This window comes from Alnus glutinosa, chromosome 6 (assembly GCF_958979055.1).
Source record: "Alnus glutinosa chromosome 6, dhAlnGlut1.1, whole genome shotgun sequence".
Taxonomy (NCBI): Eukaryota; Viridiplantae; Streptophyta; class Magnoliopsida; order Fagales; family Betulaceae; genus Alnus; species Alnus glutinosa.
Genome location: NC_084891.1, coordinates 18,930,777 through 18,958,661, shown reverse-complemented (window position 1 = coordinate 18,958,661; position 27,885 = coordinate 18,930,777). Strand labels below are relative to the sequence as shown.

General features: G+C 36.3%; 1 protein-coding gene across 3 annotated transcripts; it reads left to right on the top strand.

The window, feature by feature from the left end:
- Positions 1-227: 227 nt before the first annotated feature.
- LOC133871371 (uncharacterized) lies at positions 228-27,885 on the top strand. Of its 3 annotated transcripts, XM_062308812.1 has the most exons (8): positions 228-551; positions 6,335-7,524; positions 11,614-11,674; positions 11,816-11,934; positions 20,431-20,521; positions 21,321-21,368; positions 24,082-24,190; positions 27,012-27,885. In XM_062308812.1, the coding sequence occupies exons 1-7, from the start codon at positions 510-512 to the stop codon at positions 24,184-24,186; spliced, it is 1,656 nt and encodes a 551-aa protein (XP_062164796.1). In that variant the 5' UTR covers positions 228-509; the 3' UTR covers positions 24,187-24,190; positions 27,012-27,885. The 3 variants fall into 3 exon arrangements, with proteins under 3 accessions (XP_062164796.1, XP_062164795.1, XP_062164797.1); XM_062308811.1 differs by lacking the exon at positions 27,012-27,885 and having other exon boundaries at positions 24,082-24,540; XM_062308813.1 differs by lacking the exon at positions 27,012-27,885 and having other exon boundaries at positions 6,159-7,524; positions 24,082-24,540.

Genomic DNA, 27,885 nt, shown 5'->3' with positions numbered 1-27,885 from the left:
ATTTGCTAGAACGGAGCTAAATGAAAACACATTGTGTTTGATAATTTCCCTCTAATATTAATCCATTGTGCAAGAGCAAGACTTATGAATGGGTGTTTATTTGACTAGTTATAACATAATTAAATTTGAATTCTAGAGATGCATAACATTAAAATAGAAAATATTTAACAAATTATTTTACTTAACTGAGACTCAGAATAGGATGGACATGGTCACATGACTATGAGTGATATTTGTTTCATAAAAAAGGGGAGAGAGAGAGAGAGAGAGAACAAGAGGTTGGGAGAGAGAGAGAGAGAGAGAGAGTGGGGAAGAGAGACTCTTAAGCGCTTTGTATTGGCGCTTGGGGGGAGGCCTGAATGCGTGTCGTTGCTGTAGTTTTAAATGGCGTCTTTTTGCTAAAACTACTATTTGGGATATAGAGAAGAGAGAGAGAGAGAGAGAGAAAAAGAGCCTTTTAATTTTTTAAGAGTTCCCATTGCAAGCCCTTTGATTATTCTTCTAGGGCTATGCTTGGTTTCCTCTTCTCAGACTATGCCTTCTTAGATCAGGTAAATCTTGGTTGGGCTTGTTTTTCAGTTGCATAATCTTATTGCTCCAGTTTGTTAAATTTATCATTCTTGTCTGAGCATTAACGTATGAAAATTACAGAATTTTATTCCATAATTTGTCGTTTTTATTATAGGTTCTTGCTTTTCTGGGGATTGATATTTAAGTAACTTTTAATTGTTTATGATGGTACCGGATTAAGACACGGATGGGATGGTATTCTAATGCTATGTAATGATTATTGAAACCGGAAACTTTTATGGGCATAGAACTTTAATAGACAATTGAATGTGGGTTTAAGTCTCGAAATATTATTATCCATAAAAAGAAAGAAAGTAGAATTGTTAATCTGTGCTTATAATCCCATAAGTAAACCCCTGGATTTTGTATCTTTAGGGCTTTGTTTTGGATCTCTATGAAGATATATAAAAGGAAACTAGTTAAAGATGGATTTGGCTGAGTGGGTTTATGGCAGGACTGCCCAAGAAAGTGTTGGCCCAAGTGTGAATCCTACTTCTTTGCTTTTGTTGGCTACCACTTGAGATTTTATTCCACTAATCACCTGGTGTGCGAGGAGCAAGGGACTACACGTGTCCGGGGATTAGTAGGTGGTAAAGGAACGCCGGACACCTCTTTAACAAACGAGACCGTTTTTAAGCCTTCCCTTGGTCTTTCCAAAATTCAAATGGGGGATGAAAAGGATTAGATCTTAGATGATGTAGTTGGGAGTGCGATAAGATTTAGATATACTTCAATTTTCCATTGAAGTTTAAGTGTCTTAGAGGAAAAAAAAGAAAAATCTTGTCAGGATACTGAAAGAAGTAACACCTTAGAGTTCTCAAAAGAACTGACAGGCCAAAGATAATTTCACTTATAACAATTTCTCAATTGTCATAGCCTCTATTTACGAGAAGATAAAACTCTAAAATCGGAGCGACATTAAACCATGACCCCTTAATTTATTCTAATCCTAATCCTAACTGTATATATCCGCATAGTTAAAAGTATTTAAATGACTCAAAGCCTCTATTTAACTAAAAAAGCTCGTGCACATGATCTGCAAAAAAACCATCTGAAATTGTAGATCAGGTCACATGATCTGCAAAAAACCATCCGAAATTGTAGATCAGGTGTAATAAGATGGGCTTCTAAGTAAGAAGCATATTTTATAGTCATCATTGGCAACCGTATTCTTGGGGTAGGTCCTAATGGGTCTCTTGTGCAACATTGAAGAAGAACATGCATTTTATGGAGGAGGCTTTTTTGTCCCATGCATATGCATTGGATGCTGATACATATCATACACATCTAGATACGCCTTTTGCACCTTAACTTTAAAAAAAAGTTTTCCAGGATGCAGATTGGACATGACCCAACACTTTTCAGATATGGAGAACCCTTAAATGACATTTTTTTTCCCCTTTGTTACCTTGAATGGGCTTCTTATTAAATAATTAAGAGCATGGCACCTTCACTCCCCTAAGCATTGGATGGTGGGCGAGAAAATTGACACAGCAAGAAAAAAAGACAAAAAAGAAGCTCAACAATAATTTTGGGGACATGCTGTATTCTTATCAAAAAAAAAAAAAAAAAAAATGTAATGAGAATGATTCTTGAAAATTTGTTTACACAAAAATGTTTCAAAGTTTTTTTTTTGTTTTTGTTTTTGTTTTTTTTTTTTGTTTTTGTTTTTGTCCTTTTGTCTTTACTGACTTTTGAGAATAGAACAATGCTGATCGCCATTAAATGAATCTAATTGGAACCATCTAAAGCAAATCAGTCCAAAGCAGGAAGTTTCATAACATCATGTAAGTGTTATCCACTTTAACCAAAAAAGGAAACAAGGTAGAATAATTCAATCACTTTTAGCTCCTTTGTTTTTAATATAAGCAGTATTTGGTTGGGGGGGGAGGTGACTTTGATTTTAATTAAAGAAATTTGCTATAGGGTTTGATTTTAATTCAAAGAAATGCCCCTTTGAGCAATTACTTATCAAAAAGAAAAAAAGAAAGAAAGAAGGAATTTGCATTCAAAACATATGAGGGTAGTGGTGAAGATTTATATGGATCTGTCTAGAGAGGAGCTGGTTTGGTATCTCGAGTTGTCTGAAGGCAAACAAGGTTTCAGAGTTGGAGTTTGTGAATTCTTTTACTTCATATGGTTGCTTGCCAATGAAATTGATTGAAATTATATGGTGACTTTGCTTTTAATTAAGAAATTTGCATTAGTTGATAATAGAGGTAGTGGTGAGGAATTATATGAAAGGAGCTGCTTTGGGCTCTCAAGTTTTTTTAGTGCAAACAAGGTTTTAGAGTTGGGGTTGGTGGATTCTTGTATTTCATACTCTTTATTGTTTGGATGACATTGACATTGATTCTAAATTATATGGTGATTTTTTTATTTTAAATTAAGAGTTTCCTATAGTTGAAGAAAAGAGGGTAATGGTGAGGAAATATGTTTTTGTTAGGAGAGGAGTTGCTATGGTTTCTTAAGTTTTTTGAGTGCAAACAAGGTTTCAGAGTTGGAGTTGGTGGATTCTTTTGTCATACTATTTATTGGTTACTTGCCATTGACATTGGCAACAATGCAGTGTTATGCATACTTTCCATTAGTGAGTTCTTGGTGTAGCTCTAGTAAGATTCAAATTCAAAATTGAGATAGACAATAAGGTCCAAATTCGAAGTTGGGCTCAATGAACTCATAAATGTGTAATGGATTCTGAATTCAAATAAATGTTTGAAGGTCTGGAATTGATCCAAATCTGAATATTTATGAGATATACATGTACTTGAAGTTTTCTAATAAAGAGGCCAAGTTTAGCCTAGATGGCACTACCCCCCTCCCCCCTATAAGGGCGTAGTTGAAGTCATTGGTTGATTACTTATTGGGTGTGGGTAGAGGTTACTGGTAAAAAAAAAGAAAGTTATATAACTATGCAATTTTTCTTTTTTAGTAAGTCACTGATGTACATGGTTTTGAACTCACATCCACCCTCAACCCTGTTGAAAAGGGAGGTAGTGTCATTTGATCTAGAGATCTTTGACATATATTCAGATTTTCAATTAGATTTAGATCTAGTTGAGTCAAATCTACTTAGTTGTAAGTTTTATTTAATTATAATTAAAAATTGAGAAGGATTTGGGTTCAAACCTTTGGATCTAATATTGCATCGAATTTTAATCAGTTTAAGTTCAAATTGGATTTGGTTTTGACCCGATCCATTCACATCCCTATTTGATTCAGTTTAACTGGCACTTGTATTTGTCATGAAGCTGTATAAACTATAGCTATCCTGTGTTGCTACAATTTGGTCTATAGAGTGAGAGACTTGAACAAGTATTGACTTCTATGATTATGAGGAGTCCTCATGCAAGCTTAAATTATGTTCTCAAGCTCACTAAAAGTTTTCTTCTATTGGGTTTGATTCAAATGCATTGCTCGGATATATTCAAAACAGGCATAAGAGCATCCACCATGGCTTATGCAGTTTGGATTTCTATGTAAAATAGCCAACCAAACCCCCAAAAGATATCTCCATCTAGTTCTCTAAACCAAATGCATTTTGCATTTCATCTACATTAATCTACAATGCCTGGAACATTCTTCAGGTTCTCAATTGTTGGAAATTTCTTGGGTGGGGACATCCTAAAGAAGCTATCTGGAAAGTTATTCCTGCCTTCTTGATGTGGAGTATTTAGAAAGAAATGAATCGTCAGCTCTTTGGGGATAGTGAGACTAATGTGCTTCTTCTAAAATCATCATTTTTGAGATCTCTTTTGGATTGAGCTATTGTTTATGTTCATAACTTTCCCTCAGGGAATTCGGTAGATCTGATTTGTTTTCTAAATTTTAGTAGCTGTTAGAGCTTTGGCTTTCTTGTATATTCTTCGTATATGAGGGATTTTCCGTTTTTTAATAAAATTCTTATTATTCATTAAAAAAAAAATACAATGCATACCCAAATGTAGGGAAGCATTGTAGCTCTATGGATAAGTTTTTAATTACTTTCTCTCTCCCTCCCTATCTTTGTTTATTCATTTCTTTCTCGCTCTTCCTTTTTTTCTCTCACCCTCTCATCACTTCATCCCCAAGCCAAGCCAATATTTTGCTTCAAATTCCCACACGTTAGACTCCGATGATAGTGTATGCACCGGCATCGTAAAAAAAATGCCGGCCAGTGGGTGTACTGTGCCACGTACGTATTCCAGAAGTACATTTCCGATCTTGAACGCTGATTGCCATGTGCAAGCTTGTGGCTTCTAGAACTTTCTCTTATTTTGTTTAATTCTTTTAGAATTTGAATGATTGTGCTCTGTCTGGGAAAGTTGAGAAACTGGACAAATGGAAATATTTATTGCATTTAAATTTCGAATTGAAAATTGTGCATTTGATTGGATTGGTGGGAAAAGTTTGCATTAATTAGCTAATGCCAGTAATTTGTGCCAGTAATTGAAAATTGCGCATTTTATGAGTAGATGCCAATAATTTGTGTTGTAGAAGAGTTTGCATAAATTAGCTCCAACACATTTTACTGCATGCGTTCGTTTGGATGTGTTTTCTGGCATGGGAAAAGAATGGACGATGGTTAGAGAGAGATTTTTTTTATTTTTTATTTTTAATAAATAAATGAATAGAAAATTATTAAGAAGATTATTTTAATAGAATAAAGAAAGAATTTAGATAAGCGGATGTATGATGTTTTGAAAGTGACTATTTAAAATAGAAAAAGTAGCATTTGGTTAGCCATTTTAGATAGAAATTTAGATAAGCCATTAGGGATGCTCTAATATGTTGACTTGAGAAAAAATGGAGAATTTGCTCAATAGTCATGAAACATTTTTGTCTAATACTATCTTTCTTTCTTTTTTCTTTTCCCCCCTTTTTCCTAGCTGTCCTCTGCTTGTTAATCTTTCAAATGACACTGTTATCGTAATTGTCGGTGTAGATATGAGTTGTCTAGGTTTAAAGTACACAAGCTTTATCTAATTTGTTAGTCATGGCCCGAAGATGGTTTCTGAGTAAAGAGTATCGATTTTATAATGAATGAATAAATTATTTTGAAAAATATTGTCGTCAAAATTTAACAAAGAAATTACTTATCAAAAAATTTAACAAAGAAATTTATGATGTTAGTTGGGTTTTGATTATAAATTTTCAAGTCAGTGGTGGTGAGATGGGAGTCTAATTGAAGTGTTTGAGGGTGCTTATTTGTGTAGTCTGTGATAAACCTTGTTTGTGCCATTTCACTTTCCTATCTTCGTAAACCCAACTTTTTTCAGGAGCAAATTTTTGCATTCAAATGAAAATAAAAAAGCCATCACTTTCCAAAACTACCCCTATTTAATCTATGTTTTACACCATTCTACCTAAAAAATTAAAAGTTAGTATAGGAAAGTGGACATCTATTACAGGACATCCCAAAAAGGAAAGAGGGATGAGCAAAATTTGATGGAGTACAATACATGAAATATATTGGCTTTTTTGTTCACCTATGCATTTATTATGATTCAATCAAAGAATTTACTAGGTAGGCAATGCGCTCATTTGTTCTACCATTTTTTTACCTTGTATGCTTTTATTTATTATGGTTTTTTTGGGATAATGGCCAGGAAGGTTGATGCTGTAAAGGGAGGATACTTTGAGGCTGCATTTTTTTTTTTTTTTATTTTATATAAATATCAACTTTGAAACATAGAAGGGAGTTTTTCATTGTCTTCCCTTGGCTGTTGAAAAGCAACATACACTAAATATTAGTGAAGTTGTCTTGGGTGAAATGTTGATGCAGAGTTCCCTTCCTAGTTCAACTGAAGCTGCTCTATTTTTTGTATCTGATCATGGTAAAGAAGATACCTTATGTGATTGGATGGCAGACACTGAAACTTTGCGGATTCCAAATTGTGATAAACACTCTCATGGACAGTACAGAAAGGCTAAATCAATAATAGAAGGAAAAGAGATGGCCGATAGTCCAAGCTCCTTAAATTTTCCAAGAAGTTATATGCAGCCATCAACTGTTAGCACAATATCTGAAACTTGTGCGCCAAATTTTGTATATAGGCGAAGGAAGCCACAGGCAAACTCAGTCTCCATTTTTTCACCACAGGCTGCAGCAAACGCAAAGAGAAGTGCTGATTGCCTTTCAGTCATAAGTTCTGATGCACCTTCTGTGGTAGCCAAGGAGCAACTTGTGGGCTTTCAGGTTGAGCATGAAAGCCAAACTGTTGGAGTGCCCATCAAGGCTCCTCTTTTATGCATAAAAGAACCCCATGTTTTAAGTTCACAATCTATCGATGGATGTTCAGTTGGGGAAGAGCATGTTTCTGATGCAGCACTCAAAAACATCAGGCAAAAATTTTTAGAGGTGGACAGTATAAATGACAGTTGCTCGTCATCAAAATCAAATATGGAACTTGTTTCAGCTTCCATGATGACCGAAATGGATGACACTGGTGAGTGCTCCTCATCTAGTGTAATGGTGATGGAAGTCAAGGGGCAAGATCTTTCAGAAAACGATTTATGCATTTCTATACTTAGAAGCCAGGGGGTGTTTGGAGGAGTTTTGCCTACCAAGATTCATGATTCTGCTGAGGATGCAGGAACTAGTAGTGGAAGAAGCTGCTCCCGGTCATGCAAGATTTGCGGTCATTCAGAAACTACACTGAACATGCTTATTTGTGATCATTGTGAAGAAGCATTTCATGTTTCATGTATCAATCCCCGTATGAAGAAAATACCAACTGATGAATGGTTTTGTCATTCTTGTTTGAAAAAGAAGCTTAAAATTCCAAAGGAAACAGCTACCAGAAAATCGCCAAGCATTGCCAGTGAAATGGGCAGAGGTAGAAATGCATCAGCTAAAGGTGAATCAAATCCAATAGCATTGATGTTGAGAGACAGTGAACCACATACAATGGGTGTTCGGGTTGGTAAAGGTTTTCAAGCAGATGTTCCTGACTGGTCTGGTCCAATAATTGAGTATGTTCTTTCACTAATCTTCAAATTCTCAACTTTTCGAAGTAGATAGTTTTATGGAATAGGTAACTTCAAGCATATATTCCGTTTCTCTATAGGATCTCCCGTTTTACATCATTTTAAGTGGACTGAGTTGGTAGAGATTTATTTATTTATGTTTTATTTTTTGGGTAAGTGGTAAATAGTTAATTTGAGTGTCGTCTTGTCTTTAGTCATGTTTATTTGTTTATTTGTTTTACCGAGGAAAAGAAGAAGTGGACCCCTTTGCACTTTTCTAATCAGATTGAATTACTTATCAAAAAACTATTATGGTACTCTATCATATGCTTTTGATTTGTGATGGATGATGTCCAACAGTGGAATAAGGAAAGACAACTTTTGAGTTGATGCATGATGAATATCCTACTGCATTTTGATAGGTTATATAGATTACAGGAGAATACTTTTTGGAGAGGGAGGTCCTAAGGATAAAATATGTGCTGAGTGCTATATCATATTATATTAATTTCTTTTAAGTATGATGGAATGAAGGCAAAAGTTGAAAACCAGACGGATTAAAACAGGGGATACTATACTAAACTCTTTCACAGGATAACTAACTCTTGGAAGAATTAAGAATTTGGTGACTTGTACATGGCCGAATTGCAGTTAATTTTATAAATTTGTTCATTTACCAGGCTTTTGTTGTCTTATATAATTTATTAAGCTGATAGGTTTGACAGGTCCTATATTAACGACCTGGGTTGGGTTCACTTGGTGCGAATGCTACAAATTGGTTGGATGACTGTTTGAGGGTGAGAAAAGGTCCTGATGGTTTTAGTTTAGAAATTTCAGAATTCTTGGAACACCATTGGGAATGGTATTACTTTTTTGACTTTTATGCCTTTGCTACTATTAGCGATTGCACTTCCACCTGCCTTTTGTGTATGAGTCTCAAATTGCTTTCTTTGCTAGTGGTTCAGACCCCTTGTTTTTATTAGTTGGCTCTATGAGATTATTTTGGAATCCCCAATATCTGCTTGCTGATTAGGTCCATTTTGGACCTGTCATTGCTAAAAAATTATAGGTATTTGGTTTGGGGGAGACATACTACAGACACTATACTTTCTTTCTTTTTTGATAAGTACGTTAAAAAGCAAAGCAACAAGGAGAAGTGGTGGTTTTTCAAAAGACTTTTTGGAAATGATTTGATCTTCTTTATAAGGATTTGATCAAGTTGAATGGTAGTTTTGTTCTGTTTTTATGTTATTTAATGGAAAGTCAAGGCTTTGGGTGGTAGGAGATGTTGGATGAGAGGATGTGTTACGTCAGTTACAGACTGACAGTAAAGCTGCTCATCTGGGGTGTATTTGATTCTTCTTATGGTATACATATATTATTTCATTTTTGTATGTACTCCCTGTGTACTTAGGAGTGCCTTACGCCTTTTCAATTAAAACTTTTCTTACTTATCAAAAAACATATATTATTTCATTTTCTTGGAGGAGGGTGTTGCGCCCAAGCCCATTAATGCTGAGAAAGCTCCTTTGTCCCCTTTGTTTTCGGCTGATGGTGATGTTTTGTTGTTGAGGCCTTTGGGCTTGCCGAAGCCCAAGGCTGTTGGATGTACTGATCTGACCCATTTGGAGGCTGTTGGCAATCCACTTTCTGATGGGTTGCGCTTGGGCCCGCCAAAGCCCATTTTTACCGAGGCCTCTATTGGAGGAAAGCCAGCCTGTGGTAGGGGCTTCCGGATTCATGACCTGACCCGTTCCAGTCATGTTTCTTCGCTAATGTGGAGAGAGATATCAAGGGGTGGGGCATCGTTGTCAAGCAAGTGTGTGGCCAGGGGCTCGTCAGCTTAGACCGTGGAGCTGTCAAAGCTCCGTCGAGATCTACTGAAGCTCCGGTGGCTATCACAGAGGGGATCCTAAAGGGCAACAAGTTTTCTCTGTTGAGAGAAGCACTGTAATCCTCTTTGCCCAGTGCTCCTTTACCGCATCTGTTGTTCTCTGACACCCAGACAGCTTTGCTTATGACGGCAGATTCATGCCGGTTGACGCTGGGTCCCCTCTGTTTGGTGAGATTCCAGGTAACAACACCGTTTCTGCGTTGATATCTAATTCGTCTACTATTGGTGACTCTGGGGTGTCTAAGGCTCTTAATTGGGTGCTCATTCTGAGGAATGGGAGGAAGGCTTTTGCTCCAGGTTTAGACCCTCGGGTTTTTGCTTGCCCCTTTTAGTTGAGGAGTGGCTTGCTGTTTAGGAAAGGAGGTAGCTTTGGAGGGGCGAATTTAGGTGGAGGCAGACGGGTCTTTGCTTGGCTTTTCCCATGACGCTTATCAGTTTTCTCAGGTTACCCCCAAACCAGCTTATTCCTAGCTGGTGTGGGATCAGCAAGCATGTTGCTTTGGAGTCCGCTATTGTTCTCACTGAGAATAAGGGTATTAGTCTCTGTAATGACTTTTCTCCTTGTTTGGATTTGGAGTTTTTGGAGGGAGGAGTGCTTGAGCCTGAGTCTGAGGCTCCAACAGGGAATAATACCCCTTGCGGCGAGCCTTTGAATGCTTACCCCCCTATAGCTTTGGAGGAGGATTTTATTTTATTTTTCCTGAGAAAGAGACCTCAAAGTGGATTTTGAAAAAGATCAAGGGTTTTAGCAAATATTTGGGAATGCCTGCGACAGAAAAAGAGATTATGGCCCTTTTTACTTCAATTGAAGCCAGTCTATTCAAGGGTGCTGTGAGCTGTGGTTCTCCTTCCAGCACTTACAAGCTGACCCCCAAAAGCTGCAATGGCAGCAGGGAATTGAAAAGGCTGGATTGTTCCATTAGTTACGCCTCAAGGGATATTGTATCTAACATGGAGGTAGACATGGGCGAGTATTTTCTGTTTCCTCATGAAGCTAAAAATCATGTCGTGGAATAGTAGAGGGCTGCATGAAGTGGATAAACGCCTGCATATTCGGAATCTAGTCAGAGCGTGGAAGCCGATTTAGTGGCCTTACAAGAAAATAAATTGGAGCAGATTTCTAGGAGCACCATGCATGTTTGTGGAATTGTGAACACGTTGACTGGCATCAGTTGGATTCTAGGGGGGCTTTGGGCGACATTGTCTTGATTTGGGACATGAGAGTTGTGGAAAAGATCAAAGTGATGCTTAGGAATAAACCAAACATGGTAATCTCATATTTTTGGGAATCTTATCAGATTCCTGATCATTCCCAAATGAGGGTTTAGTCATATTCTCGGGAATCCATTTCCAGGCATTACATTCGTGGGAATGTGGATGCTGGGGGGAATATTAGATTCCCCAAACCAAATGCCACGTTAGTGACATGAATGGAAATGAGAAGGATCTTTTGATCTTCTTTAATTGTAATCCAGTAGTAATATTGGTTGTCATCCTTAATGTTAGGCTTGTATGCTCTGGTGACATGAAAGCTCTTTCTCTAACTTCTTCTGGTTTTTTATTTTCTTTTTTCGGAAGTTGGGTATAGCCTTTGCTTCTTCCCTTTTCCCCCAAATGCTATGAGAGCTTTACTCTCATTGGGAGCTTCTCTAACTTCTTCAAGCTTGACGTTTATATATTGTCCCTGGACAATTAAAGCAGATTGGGAAAAGTTTATCTTGCTATTAGTTGGGGAATTAAGAAGGTGATTAGTATGGGTTTTAAACTAATCCTTTGTAGAAAGTGACTCTTGGGGTTGCTTATGAAATACAATATGGCCTTGAATTTCATGAGAGCATGTTATTGGTGCTTCGAGAATCATATTAGTGGTCACTGCTGAGGTGGATGTACTAATAGGAGTAAAGCACGGTAGCTAATAGAAGGGAGTGCCTGGCCTGATCAGTGCTGCTTTTTAGTTTCTTTTGTTGTCTCCTTGTTTGATAGCATTTGCTGTGCTTATTGCTTGGTTGAAGAGACCTTCTCCGCATTACATTCAAACATAGATTTATATAACTTCTTTTTCTTTTTCACACACTCTTGTCAAAAAAAGAAATTAAAAGTATTAAAAGGGAAGACGTTGTTCGTCACCTGCCTTTTCCTTGTTGATTTGTATTTCTTTTTCCTTGTTACTCATAGCTTCTTGTTATTTTGATGTGATGCAGTGATGTTGCTGCCATAGGAGAACCACTGGAAATGGATCCTCCAGAGTGTGTTACTTCACATGTAAAGCACAATTTCTCAGTTACCTTGTAATTAGTATTTTGATCTGGTTCCACAGAGAAGTGAAACATCCTTTCTTTAGCTTTATTATGTTTTATTTTATTTTATTTTATTTATTTTAAGTGGTATTTTTTCCTTCTGTAGGTGTGGAACTTCAACAAGCCTCATACACTTAACTCTATAGGTAATTGGCTTCAGTGTCGAGAAGTTATAGACGGCATAGGAGAAGGTGTAAATGGAACTACATGTGGAAAGTGGCGCAGGTAAACCAAATAACAATCTTTGTCAATGATCCTAGTGACAATGTTGTGTTTTTGTGCTCGTAGTGTTTGATGAAGATCTAACTAGAATTTGCGGAAGTTCTATTTTGCTCTAGTTGGAATCTTTTTCTTGGAAAATCTACCAATAATTTGATTTTGTATCAAGATTAGCTTTATGGAGAATTTAAATACGAACAGGTATGAACGTGAGTTTGTGTGTTTCTGATTTTCCCATGAATTTTAAAGATTTTTAAATGCTCATAAATTTATTCAAGAAGATACTGATGCATATTACCTTCTGTGTGACTTTTTTTCTTCTTTTAGAAATGGGCTGGTCAAATTTTGAGAGGGTGTTTTTTGTGTTTTGTTTTTGTTTGTTTGTTTGTTTGTTTTTGTTTTTGGTGGGGGTGCAGGAAGGGGGTGGGGGGTGTATATTTTCTGCCATGGACTAAAGATTAGAGACATGCCATCCTGGCACTAGCAACAATGCTTGACTGCTTGAAGTCTATCTGTCTGTCACCTTATTAAACAAATCATTAATTTGAGTTTAAATGCCATCTGAACTGATTCAACTGCCTTGACATACATTTAGAATAAATGGACATACCATTTGTACAATTTGTATGGAAGATACGAAACTTCAATGCTTTAGTTCTGACTTCTCTAGCAAATAATACGTTTAATATGTGATCTTCTGTTTCTTTTAGACCATAGGGATTTCTTTCTTGATTTTAACATATATATTTTCTATGGACCCTTTAACAAAGGTACACATCTTTAATCCCATACATATCTAAAAGGCATGTGTAAACCATAAAATAGAACATGCCCCCCAACTAGCAATAAATTCGCCCATTCTTAATCTTCGTATAGTGCAAAAATATGACAAGTAGAGTTGAAAAGCCCTTCTTGGGCCTGCTATGTCGGGTTTACTTCACTTATGGACATTTCAACAAGTCTAAGGTACCCATCATGGATAGATACGATGTGGGTGTATAGAGATATTTTTCTGACACACATAGATGACAAGTTTGTTCAACCACAAAAGAGAATATCCCTCCTAATTTGCTATAAATTCCTCCATTGGCGCAATGGGCTTGAAAGAGAGGCTTGGTGGAGGGTGGTGGTGGATTCTAAATATGGAAGTGCATTGGGAAGGTGGTGTTCTAGAGAGCCCATTGGGCCGTATGGGGTGGGTTTATGGAAGAATATTATGAGGGGTTGGGGGAAGTTTTGTAGTCATACTAGTTTTGATATGGGAGATGGATCCAAGGTTAGATTTTGGCATGATCTTTGTGTGGGGTTACGACTCTTAGGAAGCATTTCCTGTTTCATTTGGTATTGCTCACATAATGGATGCTTATGTTGCGACTCTTGTGGAATTTTTTGGAGGTGTCATTCAGTGGAACATGAGCTTTACTAGAGCGGCTCATGATTAGGAGGTGGAAGCCTTTGTCTCGTTTTTTGGGGTGTTGCATTTAGCGAGAGTGAGACGGGTAGGGGGGACCAAGCTGTGGTGGGTCCCTTCCAAAAAGGATTTGTTTCGTGTTAAATCTTTTTACTGTGTCATGGGTTGTCATGATTCTGTCCGTTTCCCGTGGAGAAGTGTTTGGTGAACTAAGGTTCCGTCGATGGTAGCTTTTTTTGTTTGGTCGGCGGCTTTAGGAAAGATCGTTACAATGGATAATCTCTGAAAGCGGCACTCCATTGTGGTTGATTGGTGTTGCTTATGTAAAAGGAATAATGTAATGACCCAAGAAAAAGCGTTAACCACATTTGCGCTATCACCTCAAAAGGACTAGTTAATTTGGAGCTTTCCTAGAATCCTTCATAAAGCCCAATTTTACCTAGTAACTAGGCAATGTGGGACTTAGCACTCATGGTTATCTTTATAAACCACCCACTCTATGTGGGCTACTCCAAACACCCCTCCTTAAACTCCTGACATTCTCGTCATGGCTACGTCATATGGTGCTGTAGTACCACATGGGATGTCATGATTAGATGGCTCTGATACCATTTGTAACCACCTAGAGAAAAACGCTAACCACATTTACGCTGTCACCCCAAAATGACTAATCAATTTGGAGCATTCCTAGAATCTCTTATAAAGCCCAGTTTTACTTAGTAACTAGGCAATGTGAGATTTAGCACTCATGACTATTTTTATAAATCACCCACTTTATGTGGGCTACTCCTCATCTTCCCAACTTGAGACATGGATGTTACAAAGGGGGAGTTTGTGGACCATCTTTTGCTTCATTGTGAGGTTGCCTATGCCTTTTGGAATGTTTTCTTTAGTCGATTTGGATTGTCTTGGGTCATGCCTAAACAAGTTGTCGATTTGTATACTTGGTGGATTGTTGGAAACACTCGGAGTGTTGCTGTGTGGAAGATGGTTTCTTCGTGCCTTTTGTGGTGTCTATGGAGAGAAATGAATTGAAGAAGTTTTAAGGACTGTGAGAGGACTTTGAAGGAGATTTAAGTCTATATTTTTTAACACATTGTATCTTTGGACAGCTGCTTTTGTTTCTCCTTTATTGATTAGTTATCATGATTTTTTTTTTTTTTTTTTGTTCTCCTAGTTAGGTGGTTTCTCTTGTATACTTTCAGTGTACTTAGGGCGCCTTATGCTTTTAATGATTTTTCAATTACTTATCAAAAAATAAATAAATTCCTCCAATTCATCTTTGTATATTGCTGTATTGCAAAATAAATAAATAAATAATAATAATAATAAATGACAAAATGAGGTTGAAATACTCATCTTGTGCATGCTACCTCGCAAGTTTAGTGTATGGAGGATGATAACCAAGCCCTTTGTTAACACTTTACTATATTGTCCTAAGATTTGGAAATTAGATGAATTTGGCAACCCTTTGTAGTATACCTGCTTGGCATTTTTACATTAGCCCATACAACTTAAAAGGAAATGTTCTAATTGGAAAAGGCATCAATAGGGGTAATGATCTCCTTAGTAATTAATTGCAAACAGAAAGGGGATAGCTAAAGAAGCAATAAGACCATGGTAGGAAGCATAGCTTGAATTACAAGCCCCACTATCTCAATTCTATCAAATAAACTCAGAAGATGGGTTCTAGATTGCTAACGTCTTGTTCTGGCAAAAGAAAGTAAAAGAAAGAGAAAAAGAAATAAATTAGAAAAAAAGTGAATTAAAATCTTGGATCCCACATAATAGGACACTCTGACAACCTTGACAAAGTCAAAGAATTTCTCAGGAAAGCAGAAAACCTTCTGTTAAACACCCATTTCACCAATCAATCAAAATTACTATTTTAGCTTTTACCAAGTTGTTTGAAACACCATGCTATCAGATGACTAAAGCAGATATTTTGAGCTGTTGTGTAGTCAAAAATAGATGGAAGAAATAAACTCAAAGAGAACCTTACGAGATAGTCTTATTTAAGTGGAGCCAAATGATAATCCTGCCAAAGTACTTACCTGATTATATGGTAAGCCAATTATGTAAAGGCACCTTCTTTGGGCCCCCACAACAAGGGTGGGAACTCAGCTTCGGAGGTGATCCATTGCTTGTTTGCTACCCTTAGCAACTTCTCATAATTTGTCCGGCTTATATTTGAATAGGTTAACGAAAGTTGAATATAAAGAATTCATTAATCCCTATCATAAGGCCAAAAATCTGCTTAGAGTTATTTATTAAAAATTAGAAAGAAAAAAGATTTACTTTGGAGGTGCCTATAGCCTTCTGGCTTAGATTAGACAAACATACTCCTAATAGAACTCCACTGAATCTCCTGGCCTTTATATCTAAGGAGCAACGACTATCAAGAGAATGATTTTTTGTCCTCAACTTTAAAAAACAGGAGGAGTCCATATGATATAAGTTAATGGATAATATATTATCCTGGAACTCTCCTTGACAATGTTTTTTTTTTTTTAATAGGTAAACAAATTGCATTAAAAAAGCGTAATGGCGCCCCTAAGCATACATGGAGTATACAAAAAGGACACCAAAACAAAATAAAAACAAAAAACAAAGGAAGAACACCCGAAAAACCCAAAAGACGACAGAAAAGTTAACATCAAACCCCCAACTTCTTGCCTCTAACCCGACTGGAACCCACCCCCCAGCATTGAAATTAATCGAGCATTTTAAGTTCTTGACCTCTCTTTTTCCCTTTATCCTTTTTATCTTCTTTTCCTTCTTAGGAGGGGAGTCAGAGCCATAGCGCTGATCCTCATTCCAAGTCAAGAAGTCCAAAAAACCCTTCTCATCAGATCCCAAGAACGAAACCCCCAACGTGCGAAAACACGATCTAGCATCTTGCACAACCCTGGGGTAAACCACTTCTCTTTCCTCCGGACCGGCCCCCTTTGAAGAATCCCCCACCTCAAAGACCACAGACGACACAAACTGGGGACACCCATACACAGGGGCGAACGGCCTTGGCCACGGAGGAAACAAAACCCACTGAAAAGGAGGAATGGAAGCCGAAACCCCAAGAGGACCTCCAAACTTCCCAAAATGAGGACCCCCACCAATATTCCTTTCTAAGGCAGGGGTATCCGAATGCACCACTGCCTGCCGAAGGAGAAAACCTGAAGGAGTACCAGAAGCAATGCTAACTACCCGAAGGACGCCCAAACTCTGCATGCCCAGCACCGCCAGACGAGGCACCATGCTTACCAAACTGATAGTCCTCAAAACCCGACCTCACCAAGATAGAGCCAGCCGACAGAACAGCCTGCCGATGGATAAGCCTTGAATCGGAAGAACATAAGTCCACAGAAGACTACACCCTAGAAGGAAAATCACTCAGAAGCACCGAAGGAAGCAACACCGGCGCCGGCAGGGGGGAAAAACGGCCTGCTTGACGGACTCGACCACTGGAACGAGCTGCCGATCACTAAATGCACCCCCAAAAGGTGACAGACCCAGATCCACCCCAAAATCTGCCACAGACGTCTTACCTTGACAATGTTGTACGTAAGATTCCTCAGTATCGTTGGATTCACCTTCCTTTCAAGACAAATGATCCAAAACATGGCTAAAACCGTATAACTGCTAAGCAACTTCTCACTTGATTGACCAAACCAAGAGGGTGCATTTGTTTTTTTTTTTTTTCCCCCGATAAGGAATTTCAATATCATTAAATAAGCGCGAATGAGCGTAATCCTAGTACACATGAAGTATACAAGAGAACCCCTAATTTGAAGAAAAAGAAGAACAAAAATACAAAAAAAATGCAAAACTAGAAACAAGCATACTATGACGTGCAAATATCCAAATATAGAGTGTTGAACATAATCTTCCGCAACTCTATCACTGAAGTCTCTACATCTTCAAAGCTCCGAGCTTCCTCTCTCGCCAAAGACACCACATCAAACACAATGGAGCCAACCTCCATACTTCCATAACTGTACCGCGCTTTACCTATCCTCCCCAACTGACCAACAAACCAATCACCCGGCCGTTTAGGCATAACCCACTCTACACCAAATAGATTAAGAATGGAACTCAATAATTCCCTTGCTACTTTAAAGTGAATCAGTAAGTGATCAATGGCCTCCCCACTCTTCTTGCACATGCAGCATCACTCAACCACCACAACATTCCTCCTTCTCAAACTATCCGGTGTCAATATTTTCCCTATTGCTGCTGTCCACATAAAAAATGCCACCCGCGAGGAAGCCTTATGGTCTGTTTGATACAAAATTTTGGAAACAAAATATAATTTTAATACTACTTTTTTCAAAAATAAATCATATTTTATTCAACTTTTTCAAAAACAAATTATATTTTATTCAATTTTTTCTAAACAAATCATATTTTATTCAACTTTTTTTAAATAGTCAAACCTCGAAATTTACAAACAGAATAAGAATTCAATTCTGATTTCAAAAATTTAACACCCAAACGCACCATTAACTCTTCATATACTCTTCCAAGGAAAAGAGGATCCATTTGGACTAGTTAACACTTGATAAAAATGACTTCACTTCAAACTCTCTCTCCTCTTGGAAGGAATCCATCCTATTCTATAACCGTCTTCTTGTCTTAGTTTGAAAGAATACAACCTGTCGAAGAAAGATACTACCACCTCCACCACCCAATCCTGAACTGATCTAGTAAAACTTACATTCCATTGAAGACTTGGAAACAATAGGAGTTTTGAAGACTTGGAAAGATCCTTAGAAGAGATCCTTACTTTGCTCTATCACTCTTTGTATTGTTAGACTTCGGCTTATGTCCTTCCTTTGTATATTTCTTTTTCTGACTTCCTCACTCGCTTTTCTATTTCTAGATAGGTGGTTTCCATGTATACTACCAGTGTACTAAGGGGCGCCTTACGCTTTTTATATAAAATTGATTTCTTACCTATCAAAAAAAAAAAAAAAATTACATTCCATTGAATATTTCCTTCTTGAAGTTGCAAGTTAGCCCCCACCCATGCATCCTCTCTTTGAGCAATACTGAACAGATCCGAATAAGATATCTTCAACGGACTATCCCCACACTACGTCATGCCAAAAACTAACCTTTGACCCTTCTTGATGTGCAGTCTTCACATATTCAGTACAATCACATTATAATATCTTCTTATTTGGAGGGTTCCATCAGTGTTACCCTTATCTAAAGCAGTTATTCAAATAAGACCCTTGCAAAGAACTTTTTCCATTGAGCTACCAAATCTGGAAAAGACATTCATTTTCTTGTTCTGGAAGCTTCAGGAGGTGCTGTCAATGAGGGAAGTGGGGTCGGTAAGGAAGCTGTCTGGTAGTTGGTGGTGAGAGAAACTATTGGATATTAATATGTAAACAGTGGATTTGGGGAACTGGAGGGATGGTTTGTGGTGGTAAATTCTTTGTTGTTCTTTGTGTTCTCTGAGGAAGGTTTGGTGACGGGTGGGGGTGGAACTAGGATTTTTTGTATGTGTGGGGGGGTTTCCGAGCCTACGTAAATAAATAAATACATAGATACATAATCCCTCTATGTAGTAGAGTAGAAAGCTAAATCATCTAGCCATCTAGAGGAGTGAAAAAGTCATCATTGATGGGGCTATTGTTTAGAAAATAATATTTTTTTTGTAAGGATTTTAAAATTTTTTGGGTTTGCCAAACTAGTAAGGTAGGTCCGCCCATGGCGACGGAGAAGTTATGGTGTGGCATGTGAAGTTGGGTGATGTGACACGCACTTGCAGGTTTTTAGGTAAAGTACTAAAGAGAGGGTTATTTGTAATGCAAATCAGGCTTAGCTTGCTAGATTTTCATGAAAGTTTTGAGTGAACAATAAGGCTTATAGATGCCAATGATTTTTGAGCAATGATAGATGTTTCGAGGATCGCGAGAGGACGTTTGCGGAGCTTATGTCCTTATTTTTTAGTACTCTGTATAGTTGGACAGCTGCGTTTTTAGCTCCCTTTGTGTTTAGCTTTCATGATTACCTTGTTCTCTATTCTTCTCCTTCTTAGGTGTTTCTCTTGTATACTTGTGTACTCGGGTTGTGTCTTATGCCTTTTCATGATATTTTGATTACTTATAAAGAAGGAAAAAAAAAAAAAAAAAAAAAAAAAACCTGCAGGGAGAGGGGTTTATGTTGCTACTTTAAAAGTGAAATTGAGATTGACCATGGTACCATGTGTAGCAGTGAAGAGTAAGAGGGTTTGTGAATATGAGGGATCTTCTCGGTCTTTATTGCTTCCCATATCACTGAGAGAGAGTAGGGTGAGCTCTAGTTGGTGGTACACTAAGTTGGAGTGGCGGCTGTTGGTGGGGTTGAGAAATATTTGTGTTGGGAGGTTTCAGCATGCATCGAGGTCAGGCAAAGCAAGTACCAAGGCTGACCCTTTAAAAGAATCAAATTTGTCTTCAACTTTGCTTGTTCATGTTTTGGGTTTCAGTCAGAATGGTGACATGTTGGTTGAATGATATGAGGATGGTTCAGTCTTTTTAAGTAGCTTTGATTGTGCTTTCAGCTATCTCCATTTATGTCGGTGAGAGTTCTGACTGAAATGTATGATATTTATGAAATCAAGGGTGGTCTGAGTAATTTCTGAAAATTTGAAGGTCCATTTATTTTTTATAAAACCCTGAATGGAGGTTGGAATAATGAGAACTAATTTTTTATTTCCTCTTGTAAGGAGTTGGTCTAATAAACATAGTAGTATTTGTGGTTTAAGACTAATTTGAAAGCCTTTAAATAGGTTAAACTATAGCTTGCAAGGCTTAAAAATGTGAAAACAAAGGCATAGGAAAATTACTTATTTGCCATGATGTTGGAAATAACATGATCTTTTAAATTATTCTAAATGATCTTTTAAGTATTCATTTGTTTCTTGTTATGCAAATAGTATAAACTTTATAGCCTGCATGGCTAATTATCTCCTCTCTCTCTCTCTGTTCATCTCTTCTTTTTCCTTCTCTTCTTCTTCTTCTTCTTCCTTTTTTTTTTTCCCAGTTAATCCTTCACATGTGATGCTCATGATGCTTAACACACTAAAGTTATTTATATTGCAGGGTTCCTCTTTGTGAAGTCCAAACTGATAACTGGGACTGCTTTCGCTCTGTCCTTTGGGATCCAACCCATGCCGATTGTGCTGTTCCACAGGTGAAATAACCTTCATTTCTCAGATTTTTGAATCTTATGGTTTCTTCGGATTTTTCGCTGCGTTATTATAAAGATGGGAGGAAGAATCATTGCAGGAATGGGTCTAATCGAAGTCTTTAAGATAGTCTCATTTGACTTGAAAAATTCATAGGCTCAAGTTTCTAAGATTACAGTGTTGAGTGATGACTTTGTGCTGTAACTTGCAGTTAAATCATTTACATCCTACAAGTTGTGCAAGGTCAATAATGACTAATTTGAGTAATTCTAACCATGTGACATGCTTTTCTATCTTGGAGCATTAAAGAACTTTGATTGAAAATTGACATGCCAGACATCAGATCAGGTTATAATATACCATTCCATTCTGGTGATTTTGCTTGTAAAAAAATCTTAGTTTGGATTGGTCACTGGATCGACTTTCCTGTACTGTCAAGTGAAAAACTGACTCTTTTTACTTAATTGATGCCAAATAATGAAAAAAGAAATGCTAAAGTAAATGTTCAATCAACTATTTAAGGCACTGTCAGTATTATTAATTTGTAGTGACTTCGGTTTTTTGTCAAGACATTATACATCACAGTGGCGTTGTTAGCAAACTGTCTTGATTGTGGGTTTATCTTTCCTTGACAAGCCTGGTACAAGACACCGGATCGCAATGTTTTGTGTTACAAGTAGTGTATTGTTGCTTCCTTCTATCATATTAACTTCATTTTGTGTATCAGATACTCTTCTATTTTTGCCTTTGTCTTTCTGCCCATATTTTATTTTAATTCAATCTCATTTTATTTATTTGATTCAGGAGCTAGAAACAGATGAAGTTTTAATGCAACTAAAGTATATTCAGATGGTATGTCTTAGATCTCTTTTCATTCTTGATGTTCTTTTTATTGGTCCAAGGAAAGATGTAGGTAGATTAAATTACTTAATGTTGCTGCTGAGTTGTTTCAAAACCTCATCTCTCCTTTAGAGTATACTCACCCCTAATTACATCTTTCAGAGTCATCCACTTATTAACATTAACTAATACAATGAAACAATGAATATTTACCAAGCAGTTGGAAGCAAACATATTTTTTAAATTATTAATAACATTTCATGTGTAAGAAGAAGAGTGTAGTAAACTCTCCCCCAGTAGAACAACATAAAGAACCCAAAATAGGTCGCCCTTTCAATCCCAGTCTTTAAGCAGCAACAAGGGCCATGACATTGCTCACAAAACAATGAATAAGTCATGTAACAATGAAGTCAATATAGTTTGAACTTCTAATCATATTGTGAGCACTTCTCTATCAACTTTATGAGCATTTAAAAGAAAATGATGTCAAGTAAAATTGGAAGCAACTACATGAACTTTAATTATTTCAAGAAACTGCAATTGAATTTTTAGTGTGGTAATTCAATAGGTTTGGATTGCACAGTCAGACATTGATGTTAGTAAACTATTAATTGGCTCTGCTTCTATTTTGGTGATACCATTTTTTTTAATTGAATTGGAATGTGTACATGGGTTCAAGAATCCAAGAGTTAAATGATGCATATTGCAATAATGACAACCTTGGACGTCATACCAGACCTCAGGGCCTATAGTATAATTTATCTAAAAAGGTCTATAGTTTGTTGCTAGAAAAATAAAAGTTGGACCTGATTATAAGGGCCATGTTTTGGGTTTTTTTTTTTTTTTTTTTTTTTTTTGTAAATAATGTCATATCATTGAAAAAGCGCAGAGGGGCGCAATCCTAGTCACTAGTACACATGAAGTATACAAGTGTTCTCCTAAAATGAGGAAACAGAAGAGCATGGATTTAAAAACTCTGCAAAAGTAACACGACTCGGGCTATGATGAGCCGATACCCATAAAAATAATGGGCCATATTTTGGGTTTTAGAGCCAGTTTAGATGGTTTACCTTTATTAGCATGAGAAGAGGATTGGTTCAAGTTTGAATGTAATTTTAATTTAATCTTGTGGTTATTGTGGGAAGAGCATTGGACAGTGTTAGTGAGAGAGCTGATTCAGTTCTTGATTTACTTATAAAAAAAAAAGTGTTAGTGAGAGAGCTAAGAGAAGACCTTAAATCTCATAATTGAATTAAACACATGTTTTTGGTAGATGAAGGGATGAGAAAAAGAAATCAAGGAAAACATAAATGGTATTTTTGCCAAACTTTTAAGGGTATCTTCTAGTTATTGATTTAGCACATTTATCACTAATTCATGTAATGCTACTTGGTTTAGGTTCCAAATATTTTGTGTAGGTTCAAACCTTTCAGAAATCTATCTCTACAGTGTGATTCTCTGTTTTGATTAATGAAACACATTCCGGCTCTTTGATAGTTTGCGAGCCTTGAGACAGGGAGATCCTTTATCTCTTGTGCTGTTTATTGTTGTTTTGGAAGTGTTGAGTAGAATGCTGACCACAACTGTGGATAAGGGTTTTTTATCAGGCTTTTCAGTGGGGTCTAGGGATAATGCTGAGTTGATCAGGCTTTTCAGTGGGGTCTAGGGATAATGCTGAGTTGCTTGTGTCTCATCTCTTTTTCGCAAATGACACGTTGATTTTTTGTTATGCTGAGTTGCTTGTGTCTCATCCATAATTTACGCTACCTTTTCTTATGCTTTGAAGTTGTTTTGGGGTTGAAAATTAACCTAACAAAATCAAAATTAGTCCCCGTAGGCGCCGTGGAAGATGTCAAAGGCTTGGCCGGTATCCTTGGTTGCAGGGTATCCTCTTTGCCTATGAAGTACCTTGGCCTACCACTGGGAGCTCAATTTAAGACAAAATCTATTTGGGATGGCATTATCAAAAAGATGGAACATCGTTTGACAGGATGGAAGCGACTTTATCTGTCAAAGGGTGGTAGGATTACTTTGATTAAAAACACTCTCTCTAATCTACCTACGTATTTTCTACCCCTTTTCTCTATCCTAGTTGGTGTTGCTAACCGTATCGAGAAAATTCAGTGGGATTTTCTGTGGGGCGGAGTGGGAGATGAGGTTAAATTCCATCTCATCAGTTGGTCCAAGGTTTCTACTCTATTTCCTCAAGAGAGTTGGGGTTTAGGAACCTGATTCTGTTTAACCTGAGCTCTCTTAGGGAAATGGCTATGGCATTACAGCACAGAGAGGGATGCTTTGTGGAGATTGGTGGTGGAAGCTAAATATGAGAGCATGTGGGGAGGGTGATGCTCTAATGCGCTGCATGGGTCCTATGGGGTGGGGGTGTGGAGATATTTGGTGGGGATGGGATGGGGGGATTTTTTTTTCAGATTTGTGAGATATTTGGTGGGAGGTGGGCTTAAGATTCGATTTTGGCACGACGTCTAGTGTGGAGTTCTCGCTTTGCTAACTTTGTAGAGTTTATGAATGTGTTCTTTTCCGTCTCTTTAATCAGGCGTTTCTTCTTTGTGTACTTGGGTTGCGCTCTTATGTGCTTTAATAAGATTGATTCTCTTTCATTCTTTGTGTGCTGGGTTGCTTATTGGAAGTCTAGAATTCTCTTTCATGGTTTTCCATGTTTGTTGCTGGTTATTTCTGGTTTCTTAACATTTCATATTCTGTGTAGCTGAGGCCCCAGCTAGCTGCCAAACGGCGAAAATCAGATCGTGCGCAGAGTAATGGTGATTCACAAAAACTTACAGTTGATGCATCAAACATACGGACTATATAATATGGTGAGAACTGCTTGATAATTTTGTCGAGTGTCTATAAAACTTGACATGTCTGTTCCTTGTACATTCAGGTCAAAGAAATCCAAATTTAGTTAGGTATTCTACATCACAGTTGTCTAGCATTGTAATTGTCATAGACCGATGAATCAAAGTATAGATGTCTCAGTCCTGGCTATTGTGCCTCCTGCAACTATCATCCGCTCTTAGTTTTCATTGTTTATTTAGTGAAATTTTTTCCCCTTTTTATTTTCTTGATGCTTAGTTTTTACTCAAAAGTACCATTTGGAATGGTTGAACTGAAATAGATCATTTCATTCGAAAGAATAGTGAAAATAAACGAGATTGTTCATACACTTTGGCTTCTCACTTCCCAGTGTTAACCTCTTGGTTTATAGCTCTACTATGTTCATGTTCTGGAAAGATGTTAATGATCCTAGCAATGAGATTGTTCAGTTTTCCACTTGCATATGATCTGAGAGGTCATTTGATTCAAAGACATGGTAGGAAAAAAGAAGTTAGCTTCTTTTTTTTTTTTTTTTTTTTTTTTTTTTTTTTTTATTTAAAAAAAATGAACTAGCATTAACAAATGGCCACATAGAACTATTATTGACAAAAAAAAAAAAAAAAAACTCACATCTTTGTAATGTCACAAGTGAATTCTTTATTCAATTTACATCCATGACCCTTGGAAGATAGGATCCTCTTCATTCAAAATGTATGATGAATAAGATTTTCTATTATTGCATCTATTGGTGGTGTTATGTCATTTAAAAAAATTTAAATGATGTAGCAACTTATTCATCATTATATCTGGAAAATTTAATCTTTTAATCATAAAATAGCTTCTCTTCAGTTCAGTTGAAATGGCTCTGTGAATAATGTCTTCAAGTTTCTTTAAATTTCTTTGCAATAAAGAAAATGTGAAGCTTTTGCAATTTAAATTAATATCATTTACTTGACTAGACTGAAGAGTCTGACTATGTAAAAAATATAAACAATAATAATCAAAAAGAATGGGAAAAAAAATTGTTGAGGAGGAATTCATTAAATTCAAACAACTATTGATTTTGCCCTACAATGATAGTTGGGTAGATCGAATTAAACTAACATTAAACAACAAAAAACAATCATAAAATTCTACTTTTAATAGATTTAGCCACTCTAAAACCATTTTATGTATTAACTTTTGGTTCTTTTTCAACTTATTTTTATTAACCATTGTCAATGAAACTTCTGCACAGCTTCTGAACGGATATGCACCTATGAAACTGATGGAAAGTTTTGGTCTATTTAACAATTTTAGATACCCAAAACCATTTAAAATGTTAAATTTTGGTTATTGGGAGGTAATATTATTATTTTTAATGCACTATTTAACAATTTTTTTTCTCTAGTGTCGATGATTATTATTGTCATTAGAATATTTGGGCTTAAAAATGTTTCTTTAACTTCCAACTTAACCATTCATCTTTTAATTCTCACGCTTCTTTTCAATGACTACATTATAATTTAATTTCAAAAATCTTTTTTTTTTTTTAGCAAAAGCATCTTAGAAAAGAATAGCAAAAAATACAAATAAAACTAAAAATCATAAAAAAAATAAAAAAAAATAAACAAAGAAAAGAAAGGTCATACAAGAATTCATTAAATTCAAACAAGTGTTGCTTTTTGTCCTATGGTGACGGTTGGGTGGATCTAATTAAACCAATATTAAACAACAAAAAACAGTCACAAATGCTACTTGTAACAGATTTAGCCACCCTAAAACTATTTTATATATTAATTTTTGTTCTTTTTTAACTTTCTTTTTATTAATCATTTTTAGTGAATTTTTTGCGCAACTATTGAACGTATATATACCTAAGTATTAAAACTACTGGAATTTTTTGGCCTATTTAACAGTTTTAGCCATCCTAAAACTATTTAAAATGTTAAATTTTGGTTATTGGGGAGGTAATATTATTTTTAGTTCATTATTTAACAAATTATTTCTTAGTGTTGATTCTTATTATTGTCATTTGAATATTTAGGCTTAAGAAGGCTCATTTAGCTCCCATCTTAATTATTTCTCTTCCAATTCTCACTCTTCTTTTCAATGACTACATTATAATTCAATTTCAAAAATGTTTTTACGAAAACATCTTAGAAAAGAATAGCAAAAAATAAAAATAATAACCATGAAAAATAAAAAATAAAAAGAAAAGAAAAGAAAGGTTATAGAGGAATTCATTAAATTACAACGGTTGATTTATGCCCTATGGTGACAATTGGGTAGATTGAATTAAACCAACATTAAAGAATAAAAAACAGTCATAAAATGCTATTTGTCACACATTTAGCCACCCTAAAACCATTTATATTTAAATTTTGGTTCTTTTTTAACCTACTTTTTATTAACCATTGTTAGTGAAATTTTTGCTCTTCAAGTGAACATATATGCACCAAAGTAGGAAATTATTAGAAAGTTTTGACCTATTTAACAATGTTAATCACCCTAAAACCATTTAAAATGCTAAATTTTAGTTATTAGGAAGGTAATATTATTATTTACAGTGCATTATTTAACAATTTTTTCTTAGTGCTGATATTGCTTATTATTGTCATTGAAATATTTGGGCTTAAGAAAGTTCCTTTAACTTTCAGCTTAACTATTCATCTTCCAATTTTCACATTTATTTTCAATGACTACCTAATAATTAAATTTCAAAAATATTTTTGTGAAAACATTTTAAAAAAGAATAGAAAAAATAAAGATAATGTTAAGTTTTAGAAATTGGCTTTATTGTGTTCAAAATCCTACATGTTATTTTTTTCATCTCCTTAGGTGTCGGTTTGAAAATGTCAAGTGTTTGGGTGGTTTTAGCTTATTTATGGCCTGTTCCGTTCAAAGCCCGTCTTGACGGGAACATGACGGATAGTCTCAGAGAAGTCTCGGCCTTCTCTCGTTCAAAGCATGTCACAACGGAGACATGACGCAAAAGCCTCAGAGAAGTCTCGACCTTCTTCCATTCAAAGCCCATCAAGACAGAGACTTAACGCACAGTCACATGAAGTTTCTATCTTCCCACGTGCAAAGCCCCTCATGACATGATCTGTGAAAAAGCTACTAAATGTTAGAGAGTTAGCGATGAAAGCCTAGCCACGCGTCATGACATGAAGGACCTCATCATGACGCGATGAAGAATTCATGCACAATAAAATCCCATCTTGGTTTCATTTTGACCGATCTCTTTCCCATTGCTCTTGAGTAAGCTTTGGATGGTTTTGGTGAGGAAGAAAGTGAGATCCTTCATCCTAAAATCCTTCTAGATGTATACCTTTATTCACCATTGTTAACCCAAGTGAAGATTCCCAAAAGCTTTATTCCACTTGAGGTTTTGTTCTAGTTTTGTTCAAACCGCACCATACATATCCCTTGTCCACCAAAGAGCCTACTGGAGGATCGATGAGGAAATGCACTTGAAGAAAATTGGCTAGCTTGAAGGCAAACAGAAAGCTTGTTGTCATACGAGTCTTAGATTTACAAAGGGGTTTTGTAAGTTTCTTTGTCTGTACTTTGAATCTTCTTTATGATAGTGATTTTCAAGGTTTGGCTAGCATGGAGTGGTTTTTCCCTTTGACTTGTTCTTAGGGTTTTCCACTTCGTAACAAAAATCTTTGTCTTATTGTTATGATGTTCTATTATTAGGTGTTGCAAT

Excerpts from the sequence above, each read along its gene's own strand:
- LOC133871371 (XM_062308812.1), top strand. The coding sequence starts at position 510 with ATGCTTGGTTTCCTCTTCTCAGACTATGCCTTCTTAGATCAG. Across the intron at positions 552-6,334 it reads ACTATGCCTTCTTAGATCAG|AGTTCCCTTCCTAGTTCAAC; the intron begins GTAAATCTTGGT and ends ATGTTGATGCAG. Across the intron at positions 11,675-11,815 it reads CAGAGTGTGTTACTTCACAT|GTGTGGAACTTCAACAAGCC; the intron begins GTAAAGCACAAT and ends TTCCTTCTGTAG.